The 12024-nt window shown below is 36.8% G+C and overlaps 1 protein-coding gene and 1 long non-coding RNA gene across 2 annotated transcripts in view; both read left to right on the forward strand.

The window, feature by feature from the left end:
* Nucleotides 1-2831, forward strand: part of LOC138843424 (uncharacterized) — an 84232-nt gene extending 81401 nt beyond the window's left edge. The window contains exon 3 of the long non-coding RNA XR_011378128.1: nt 2516-2831. This is a non-coding gene — a long non-coding RNA (uncharacterized lncRNA). The remainder of the gene's footprint in view (nt 1-2515) is intronic.
* Nucleotides 2832-2892: 61 nt separating this feature from the next.
* LOC138843454 (zinc finger protein ZFP2-like) lies at nt 2893-10770 on the forward strand. Its single transcript, XM_070047304.1, has 2 exons — nt 2893-3100; nt 5794-10770. Exons 1-2 carry the CDS (start codon nt 2893-2895, stop codon nt 7770-7772), a joined length of 2187 nt encoding a protein of 728 aa, XP_069903405.1. The 3' UTR covers nt 7773-10770.
* The last annotated feature ends 1254 nt before the right edge of the window (nt 10771-12024 follow it).

A 12024-nucleotide genomic window follows, 5' to 3' on the forward strand; every position in this document is an offset into this window, starting at 1 on the left:
AAGAAATAACTCAATCCAAGTCTCTGACATGGCTCAAAGGCCTTCACCTACTTGAGGCATTGCTTCCCAGGAGGTGTTTTTCAGTATGTGATTTTTCAAGGAGCTGGAATTGAATCAGGAGGGAAGCAGCCACTCAAATGGTAATTTCTAGTGAATCTTGGCTAGATCTTATCTCTTCCTCAAGCAGACCCCAGGGTTTTCCTGAAGATAACTGTGTCAAATAAGAAAAATCTGAGAAGGCAAATGCTTTACAGTGTGTGTTTCTCTCACATGTCCTGATGTCTCATAGGTAAAGGAAGTGAAATGGTGAAATCCAAGGTCTTGTGAAGGGATGGATACAGGGAATGGTGTTATTTGAAATCATTACTGAAAAAGTATACTACATTAAATATATATTATGTATATTTGTTCCAATGCAATTTTGGCCAAAAATGTGATGCTGTAAGTTGCATTCTTTCTATAGACTTTCAGGTCTAAAAATACAAGAAGTGTTCTAGTGTACACACATATATATGGAATCCTATATGGTATTTTTGAAATCATAGAAAAAGAATGAATTCAAAATGACTTTCTCTAATGTAAATTTTAGTGACAACATAATGTTTATCTCTTTGATAACCGCATTTATTTGGATAATCACCCTTAAAGTTTTAATTTTTTTTTACTATTATCTCATTATTTTACAAAATTTGTAGGCAGTGCTTTCTTAATTATTCCTCAGCTTGTAGTCAGTTTTCATTTTAGGAAATCTATAATTGTTTATCAATCAAAAAGGAAAATAAACATAACTTTGTTCTCAGAGAATATCCACAAATAAGATGAATAACAAATGTGTCATGATTATGAAACATTACATTCATCTAAGATAGGGCAGTTCGGTCTCTGTTCTTTCTGTTGCCATGACAAAATATATATTACATGTTTGAGTTGAACCTCAGAGCAAAATATTCTAAATGTTTTGGATCATGATGTCACAGTCTTTATTGTCACATACATGACATAGTGGTCAACATTTTAGTGCTACCTTGAAAATAAATACTTAAAATTCTACAAAGGTAAAAATTGCCTAGTACTAACACACATATCCGTTAAATTCATTTCTGAATTTTTAGAGTAATGCAGTCCTTAATAGTTTTGAGGAGCTGAACTTGATTCAGGTATAGGATCCAAAATGTGGGGAAAGAATCTAGTGCAGGTTATTTTGTTTTTGTAATATTTCTTTATTGATTTGAGAGGCAGAGTTACAGAGATTGGGAGAGACAGGGAGAGAAAAAGAGATATCTTCCATCTTTCTGCTCCATTTCCCAAATGGCCACAGTGGCTGGGACTGGGCCAGGCTAAACCAAGAGCCTGGGACTCCGTCTTGGTCACCCATATTAGGGGATGGGGCCCAAATACTCAGGCCATCTTTCAGTACTCTTTCAGACGTATTAGCAATGGAGCTTGGTTGCAATAGAGAGGCAGGACTCAAATTGTATGCTCACAAGGGATGACAGAATTGCAGATGGAGGCTTAACCTGCTACATCACATTGCAGATGCCTACTTCAGTTTCTTAAATCTTTATGCATTTCTCTCAATTAGTCACAAATGCAGATTGTAGTGCAGACTTCCCCAAGTACTGTTTTTAGGCAAATAATTCCATTGTTTTCCTTTAATTTGATGTTATTTCAGTTCTTCAAATGTTCATCGGTAGAATAATCATGGACAAAGCCAAAAGCTATTTTCTATTGTCTGTCTTACCTCAATGTTCTTATTTAAAAATATTTATGAGCTTGATAGGGAAAGAAGTTAAAGGACAGAAAGAGAGAGAGAAAGAGTGAGAGAGAGCGAGAGCTCCCATGCATTGATTCACTCCCTAAATAACCATACCAAGCAGAGGTGAGCAGGATTGAATCCAGGAGTTAGGAATGGAGTCTATGCCTGCCTCATTGGTGGCATCACTACTGCTTCCCCAGTTCTGCATTAGCTGAGAGCTGGAAACTAGAACTGGCACTGGAAATCCAACTTGGGCACTCTGAAGTAGAACTAGGGTTTCTTAGCTGGCATCATAAACACTAAACTAAATGCTTGCCCTCTCTTTAAAATATTTGTCCTTTGCCATATTTGAAGTGACTATGGATGATGTTTTCCTGGAAATTCTTCTGTGTTCATTCTCATTAAGGCTTCACTGATAGGATCTTGTCTTTTTCCCTAAATACTTCTAAATTCTTCACTTTAACATTGCTCAATCAAAGTTAATATTATCCCCCTTCCAGTCTGTTATGTAATTCCTCTGGACAGATGTAGCCCTTTTGATCTGAAACTCCTGTTTCCCTCTGGCTTGGGCATTTTTCACTGCTTTCAGACAATAGTTTGACTCCCTGTTTAATGCTTCTCATGTGGTTGTCCAAATGCTCAAGTCTAAAATGAAATCACATCCTTCCTTCTTCCTTCATACCTGTATACAACATACACAGCTTTTAGTGTTTGTTTTGTGACAGAGTTCATATGTTGACCAGAAGTATTCTATTACAGATGATGATAGGATTTGAAGACCTGGCTGTGTATTTCACCTGGAAAGAATGGCAGAACATGAACAATGCTCAAAAAATCTTGTACAGGGATGTGATGCTGGAGACCTACAGCATCCTTTTCTCCTTGGGTGAGTGACACCCATCACATTCCCAATGGTAACTTTTTCTGCTATTTGACAAATAAGTAAACACTTTATAAAGTATAATGTTTGGAAGGTGTAGAATTTGAGAACATGAATAATCTGAATTTCTAACATCCAGGAAGGATTCAAATTGGTACCTTTGTTGCAGAGCACCTGGACCAAGCTCTAGTCTTTTAAATAACCCAAGATTGTGATTTCACAAAGTCTGACATTGTTTCCATTAATAGCGCACTGCATGACCAAACCTGATTTGATCTTGAATTTGGAGCAAGGAGCAGAGCCCTGGATGGTGGAAGAATGCTTGCATCAGAGCCTTCCAGGTCAGTCTGCACATAATGGGCAGGGAGGCCAAAGTAGAAGCAGTGCAGCAGATGTTGACTGGTGCTCTTTCCATGAATTTTTCTCAAGTCTTACTCCCGATGACATCTGGATTTGTAAATCAGGTATTCTAGAATATCTGGGGATACCAATGTCTGTCTCTTTTTTTCTTGGTGAAGATATTCTTGAATTAAAAAAAATTATAATGCTTTTCTGATGTTACTAAGGGTTTTTTTTTTTCCAGGTTAGATTCATTCTACAAATTCTAACTTGTCATTCTCCACACTTTCATACCTTTTCCTTCATGCATTTATTAACTCCTTCAGTAGCATGAAACCCTCTCTTTCATTCTCTTTGTGCCTCAATCTTTGTCTCTTGGCTTAGAAGTAAGTTAATAAATGATTAAATGCTAAAAGATGATCAGGAATAAGCCTCTGTGCTGTGACATCAAAAATCATAAAGCTAAGCATGAACTTGTATGGGAACATGAAAATAAGTGATCCTAGACTCACCAAGAAATTCATGAGTTTCTCAATCCCAAGGTCAAGTAACCTCATAGGTTCATGTTGAATGGCTCAGATTTGTTTGGGAGAAGAGTTTGAATTATGCATTCTTATTTTTCATTGTCATTGAGAAACAAGAAAATAACAAAACAGCATAGGAAATGAAGTGTTCTGTGAAAATAGGAGGAAACTAATCAAAAGCCTTGAGAAAGTCAAATTATCACAGAGGAGTGTTTATAGAAAGAATTGAGAGGAGATAACCACAGCTGGTGTTTTCAGAATTAGTTAGAAAACACTTTTCAAGTGATCTCTGTTAGATATAAGAGTGAGAATAAGAGAGGGAGGAGATGTATAGTTTGGGACATGCTCAATCGCACTTGCCCCAAATGGTAGAGTTAGAAATGTACCAGGGATTGCAATTCAATCCCATCAAGGTGGCATGTACCAATGCCATCTCACTAGTACAAGTGATCAGTTTCAGTCCACAATTGATCATAATGAGAGGATTAAGAGTCAAAGGGATCACATAAACAAATCTAGTGCCTGTGAATACTAACTGAAAGAATTAAAAAGGAGAGAACGATCCAACATGGGAAGCGGGATACAAGGAAGGCTCAAGAATGGCAGATGTCCTAAATAGCATTATGGCCTCAGAATCAGCCCTTAAGGCATTCGGATCTGGCTGAAGAGCCCATGAGAGTATTTCAGGCATGGAAAGCCAAGACACTCTGGCAAAAAAAAACAAAACAAAACAAAACAAAACAAAATGACCTAAATGAAAGATCTCTGCAAATGAGATCCCAGTGGAAAGAATGGGCCATCAAAGAAGGAGGTATCTTTCTCTGAAGAGAGGAAAGAACTTCCACTTTGACTATGACTTTGTCCAAACATGATCAGAGTTGGCAAACTCAAAAGGCTTCCATAACCTTGGCAACCCATGACAAGAGCCTAGGGTGATTACTGACACCATAAACAAGCATGTCAATCTGTTAAGTCAACAACAGGAGTTGCTATGCACTTATTCCTCATGTAGGATCTCTGTCCTTAATGTGTTGCACAATGTGAATTAATGCTATAACTGGTACTCAAACAGTACTGTACACTTTGTGTTTCTGTGTGGGTGCAAACTGTTAATCTTTTTCTTAATATATACTAAATTGATCTTCTGTACATAAAGATAATTGAAAATGAATCTTGATGTGAATGGGATGGGAGAGGGAGTGGGAGATGGGAGGGTTGTGGGTAGGAGGGAAGATACGTTGGGGGAAAAGCCACTATAATCTAAAATCTGTACTTTGGAAATTTATATTTATTAAATCAAAGTTAAAAAAATAAGAAAACACTTTTCAAAGAAAGTGAGCACCCCGTGGGTTGTAGGAACAAATTCTTTAAACTGGTATCGAGTTTATACCCAAGATGGTATACTGTGACTTTTCTGTACCAGTAACAGATATGAGAAGCTGAAGATGTCAGATTTACTTAGGAATATGGGGAAGCTGTCATAGATTGCAGATAAAAGTTTTTCATTTGAAAAATCCTACAAATCCCAGGGAAGACTAAACATGAGGAAACATACACTCATATACTATTCCTTAAATGTGATCCTGTTTGGAATATAAACACATTTCATTCTTCACCTGAAAGTAAATGATCCAGTAAAACTTTCTCGTATTTCTGAAATATTAGAGAAGCCCAAAATACACAATTTTTCTAAATATAAACTGGAGCAAAAGCACAAGGAAAAAAATGTTTGCTAGGCAAGGGGTGAAAATTTTTGCTAAATATTTGTCTATTCTTTGAAATCTTGTGTAGTTGTTTCATCTCTGATAAAAGCAGAATGTCAATGAGTAGAGAGAGATCTTTTAACTCACTGTCTGCAAATGACTGCAACAGTTAGGTCTGACTAGTCTGAAGCCAATATCCTGGAATTCTATCTAGTCTTCTCTGGTGTATCACAGGGTCCCAAACACATAAACCATCATCTGTAGCCTCCCAGGTTACATAAGCAGAGAGTTATATTCAAAGCAGAGAGTTGTATTGGAGATAGAGTAGTCAGGTTTCAAACTGGCATACCTGAACAGAATTCAAGTAGTGAACACAATCATGATTGAGCATTGGGAGACTATTGATACTATTCAATATATTAATGTGTTAAGGAGAAAAGCCATATAATAATCATAAATAAGTTTCTCGTATTGATTTTGTTAATAACTTATGCCAATTGAATAAGTAACTTGATTCCATTTACATAAGTTATCAAGGAGAAAGTTCTATGTGATTCAGTGAAGTGGTTGTTTATTTTTTTCTCATTTCAGTTGCTGTGAAAAGGGATGACCTGATTAGGACCAACCAAGAATGTCAGGGCAAAAGTCTGAATCTTAATGTTATGAAAAATAACAACACATCAACTCCAAAGAGAGTTGAATTAAGAAAAACATTTAATTTATGTTCAAGCCATATTCCAAAACTAAATATCAGAAAGGGAAATTATTTAAGAATGAAACCTGAAGAATGCAATGTATGTCACAATGTGTATCCCCAAAGGGGGTCTGATCAACTACAAGCTGAAGAGAAATTTGATGCCACTAAGGTACCTGGGAACTCTCTCCAGTTCTGTGAGCCTCTTAATCAGTGTCACAAGATTCAGACTGTGAATCAGACATTTGAGCATATTGGACAAGGGAAAGGCTTCACAAGGAAGATGTTCTTTAAATCTGAGAAGGTTCATAAGGGAGAAACCTGTAATAAGTCAACTATCACTGTTGGAAAGGCAACTCAAATAATAAATGCTTTCCACAAAAGCTCTAACCTCAGTACGCGTCAACAAACCCACATAAGAGAGAAATTTTATGAATATATTAGATATGTGGAACCTGTTATTTACCAATCACATCTTGCCATAAATCAGAGACCATATGTAGAGAAAAAACTCCATGCAGGTAAACCTTGTGAAAAATCTTTCAGTTGTGAGTCCTGCCATAACATCCATCACCGTACTCACATACAGGGAAACCCCCATATGTGGATTGAATGTGGAGAGACCACTCCCCAGGAGTCAGATCTCATTAGACAACAGAAAATTCACATACAGATGAAACCTCATGAGTGTACTGATAGTAGAAAAGTCTTTTTCCCAAAACCGTACATCATAACACAACAGAGAATTCACATAGAGGAGAAACCTCATGAATATAATGACTATGGAAAAGACTTTTTGAACATGTCCAACCTCATCAATCAGCAGAGAATTCACAAAGGGAAGAAGCATTATGAATGCAATGAATATGGAAAAGCCTTTGGTCATAAATCAAACCTCAAAATGCATCAGAGAATTCACACAGGGGAGAAACCTTATAAATGTTTTGACTCTGGAAAAGTCTTTGGCCGGAAGTCAAGCATCATAATTCATCAAAGAGTTCACACTGGGGAGAAACATTATGAATGTAATGTCTGTAGAAAAGCTTTTGGCCAGAAATCAAATCTCATGAGGCATCAGAGAAGTCACACAGGGAAGAAACCTCATAAATGTAATGACTGTGGAAAAGCCTTTGGACAAAAGTCAGAACTCATCATACACCAGCGAATTCACACAGGGGAGAAACCTCATGAATGTAATGACTGTGGAAAAGCCTTTGGCCAGAAGACCAACCTAATAATGCATCAGAGAATTCACACAGGGGAGAAACCTTATGAATGTAATGACTGTGGAAAAGCCTTTAGCCAGAAGTCAATCCTCAGAAACCATCAGAGAACTCACACAGGGGAGAAACCTTATGAATGTAGTAACTGTGGAAAAGCCTTTGGCCGAAAGGCAAGCCTAATAATGCATCAGAGAATTCACACAGGGGAGAAACCTTATGAATGTAATAACTGTGGAAAAGCCTTTGGCCAGAAGTCAATCCTCAGAAACCATCAGCGAATTCACACAGGGGAGAAACCTCATGAATGTAATAACTGTGGAAAAGCCTTTGGCCATAAGACAAGCCTAATAATGCATCAGCGAATTCACACAGGGGAGAAACCTCATGAATGTACTAACTGTAGAAAAGCCTTTGGCCAGAAAAGAAGCCTAATAATGCATCAGAGAATTCACACAGGGGAGAAACCTCATGAATGTAATGACTGTGGAAAAGCCTTTGGCCAGAAGTCACACCTCATTAGACATCAGAGAATTCACACAGGGGAGAATTCTTATGAATGTAATAACTGTAGAAAAGCCTTTGGCCGGAAGGCAAGCCTAATAATGCATCAGAGAATTCACACAGGGGAGAAACCTTATGAATGTAATGAGTGAGGAAAAGCCTTTGGAAATATATCACAACTCAATGCATCAGAGAATTAACACAGGAGAGAAATGTCATGAATGTAATGACTGGAAGTCTTTTGTGAAAAATCACAACTCCTATACACCAGAAAATTCACACAGGTGAGAAACCTTATTAAGCTAATGACCAATGGAAAGGCCTTTGGCCAAAAATCAGACCTTATCGAACACCAGAGAATTCACACAGGGCAGGAGCCTTATGAATGTAAAGTATGTGGAAAAGCCTTTGACAATAAGTGAGAACTCAATGCACCAGAGAATTCACACAAGGAGAAACCTTATGAATGTAATGACTCAGAAACTTTTTAACTATAATTCAACCCTAACTGCACATCATCAAATCATATAGGGGAAAACCCTTTTGAATGTAATGCATGTGAAAAAGCCTTTATCTGGAAGTCACACCTCTTAAGACATCAGAAATCACATGGGGGGGAAACCTTATGAATATAATGAGTGTTAGAAAGCTCTTTGCCAAAATCATGACTTATAACGTCAGAGAATTTAGAGTAGAGACTTTTGAGTGTAATAAATGTAAGAGATCCTTTTGTCAGAAGTAATGTCCCATACTACATCATGGAATTCAAACAAAGGAAATAGTTTAAGAATATACTGAATGTGGAAGAGCTTTTTCCCAAAATCAATGTAATCTTTGTGACAAAGCCTTTTGTTAGAAACCATGGCCCATACAACAGGGACTCATGTAAAGGAGAAAGCTAATGAATGTTATTAGTGTGAAAAACATCATTCTTCCAAAATCAATTGTTATAATCAAAGAATTTGCACAGGGGTTTTCTTACAAGTGTAATGAATGTTGAAAAGTATTTTCCTGGAATTCATGCTTACATTGATACAGAATTCAAAAAATATGACAAAACAGTTAGCCAGAAATTAGATATCAATAGACATCAGAGAATCCATAAAGAAAAAAATAAATGTAAGGAATGTTTAAAAAATTCATCTCCTGTAAATCTGTCTTTAGTTCACAAGAAGTGACTCAGAAATGAGATTACCATAAGTCATCTCTCAATGGTTAGCTGAGAACTCACCAAAGAGAAAATCCTTTGATTGTAATGTAATTGGAAAAACCTTTACTGTAAGGCAAACTTCTGCAATACTGAGCAAGATTACAGGGAGAAGTTTCTGAAAATGTCATGTGTTTAGAATTCTTAGATACAACCACACCTCAGCAAATGTTAGGCAATTCACATGATGAATTGTGACTGAGACAGGTTAACCATTCTTCAGAAATTCTTTCTCTTATATAACCTGTGTTTTTAGTTTCCCATTATTGTGAGACCAAGTAAATGACCTATGCTTTCATGTATAAATTTTGCTAACAAATATTCAACGGTTGATTCAACAGTTACTTGGAATACCTTCACCAATTACAAAGTTATTGTTGTATAGCAATTTTATCGCCTGCCTAGGAAGAATTTCCCCACATTATTGTAGTATTGTAGTACAAAGAAGTGATGTGACCACAGGCATGTGAGCTGAACTGACACATGTTCCAGCCATAATTCTGTACTCCAGCCCTGGGTGATGAGTGTTGTGTCCAGTATAGGGAATGAGCCTGTGGTCACCTGTATACTCATGTGAACTTTCAAGTTATTTGTGTGCATGTCTAGATTAGACTATACTGCCTGAGGTCTGTTTGAATATTCAGGTAGGACTTTTTGCACACATCACCTTCATTATATAATGGGACTATCTCAAATCCTATAAATTGCTCTTTATCTCCTAAATTTTCTTGGATTACTGAGTTGCAATCCATTTTAAAATATTTCACTTACAATCCCCTATTTTATACTTTTCTTCCTTTAATTTCTTGCACAGAGACAATAATTTGGGTAGTATTACTTCGTACTGCTAAAAGTGACCCTCATTTTTATTGAAAATGTGTGTTTTCATCCTTTTCCAAAGGCAAAAGGAGGCTTATACTCAAAATGAAAATCAATGTCATCATGAAGGCAAAGATGAAAGTCATCTAATCATAAAGACAGAGGCTACCAGAAGCTGAAGTTGGCAATGAAGAGATTATTCTGTAGATACTGGCTGGAGCACAGACCTCACTCCCTGCATTGCAGTTTGAGCCAGAGAGAGAGATTTCACTTTTATCCTTCAAAGAGTGACAGTATATATTTTACTTTTTTTAAGTCATTAAGCTTGTGATAATTTTTGACAGTAACAATAGGTAACCAGATTCTCTTACTACTAACCTGGAAGTTACTGAAATTTCATGAAACATGAGCACAATCTGGTGGTAGAAGTAAAAAAACTGATCATAACTGGGAAAATTGACAAAAACTTGCTAGTAGGGTCAACGAATGGATCAATTAGCTCCCTGATCCACATCTAATTATTTCCTTATAATTATCATTGTTGGAATATAAATAATGCGGTATGCCTCTAGAAGCCATTTCTTAATTCTGGATGGAATATAATTCTTTTGGTTTGTTTGTTTTGTGTCATTTTTGCTTTTCCAATGTTTTTAATCACTGATGCCTCAATAAATTCTTTTTTTCTAAAGTTAAATGTGATATATTTTATTTACAAATAATCCTCAGGGACCGGGAGAGGACAGTTATTGTCAGAAATCCACTAATTTCTTTGAATTTTTGTTTTGGTGTTAATTTCCAACATGTGTTATGAGTTCTATTGAAAGAGACACTGGTTAGTTTGCTGACTGAAGATGCCATAATTTCTTATGCAAAGTAATTGTACATTTTCTGTCTGGGAGTCTTGCTTTCCTCTATACTTAAGGAGTCTGTTTCTCTATGGGCTTTGTTTGATTATCTATGACTTGATCAGGGTGGGGGATATTTTGACCTGTTTGTATTTCTTTCCATCTTAGTTTTGTTTTCCTTCAAAACAAGGCTGAGACAGGAGCATATATGGGGGTCTTATATGGGACTTGATGCCAGATGTAGAGTGAGGGCATAGAAAATATGAGAAGGGGAAGCAAGTTCACAGAAGAAAATGCTGGTGAATTGGTAGCTAATGTGAGCCAGCTGGTATCCATATCAATTGTAACTGTATCCAGCCAAAAATTTGCTATCAACTGATGTCCTAAGATTTGGAGTCTGATGCCATTGTGAACTGCTGGATATTGTCTGTGAACTTTTTATAGCTCTGTTAACTTTAGTGAGCTTTAAGAGAGCCTGGCATAGTCAATCTAGATGAATGAAAGATCTTTGTAGATTTGTTATAGCAAAAAGTGCCTGGTGATGAAGAACAGGTCATATGTGGCCACTTAATAGAAACACAGTTAGCCACAAGACTGAAGGAATGAAATGTTGTGAACAAGTATTATATTATGGATTCAAGTTTAAAATTAGTTGATTTGGAGAAAGATCTTTGGTGCAGTGCTTAATAAAGCACTTGGGATGTCTGAATACCTACATTTGAGTCCAGCTTCATTTCTGATTCTATCTGCCTGATACTACACATATTTGGATCTTGCCATTCAAATTGGAAGACCAAATTGAGTTCTAACATCCTGGCTTTAAGCTGTGCTGATTCAAGTGCCAGCTGCTCCACTTCTGATTTAGCACTCTGTAATGTGCCTAGGAAAGTGGCATAAGATGGCCCAAGTGCTTGGACCATGCATCCATGTGGGAGACTCTGAAAAAGCTCCTGGCTCATGGTTTCAGAACTGTTCAGTTCCAGCCATTGCAGCCATTTGGGGTATGAACCAGCAGATGGAAGACCTCTAGCTCCCTCTGTCTCTCTGCCTTGTCCCTCTCTGTAACTCTTTCAAATGAATAAATAAATTTTACAAAAACCAAAAGATTACATAAGTTTACTAATCCCTGTCCCCCTTAAGGTAAAATATCAGTCAATTTCTTATGTGTCTGTCCTGGATGGACAGGTATACAGTAGCTCAGCTCTGAGGGTCCAAAAGAGAAGATGCTCTGGGTGGGGTCAACCATGGCTTCTCAGGAATGGCATTGTACAACCATAAATCCAGAGACTAGATATTGAATAAACACAGCATTTTCAAAATGGTGAACAATAATTTAACCCATGAAATTTTCACATCAGGTTTGGACTAGACCATTTGGGATATAAAGTATTTTATCATGAGATTAAAATTAAGATCACAAATAGAAGTATTTATAATTTTTTATTCAAATTATACAAATTGCATGTACTTATATGTACAGATTCAGAAACAGTGATAATTTCCACCCTGCCCTCCATACAACACATGTGCCCA

This window comes from Oryctolagus cuniculus, chromosome 8, assembly GCF_964237555.1.
Source record: "Oryctolagus cuniculus chromosome 8, mOryCun1.1, whole genome shotgun sequence".
Classification (NCBI taxonomy): Eukaryota; Metazoa; Chordata; class Mammalia; order Lagomorpha; family Leporidae; genus Oryctolagus; species Oryctolagus cuniculus.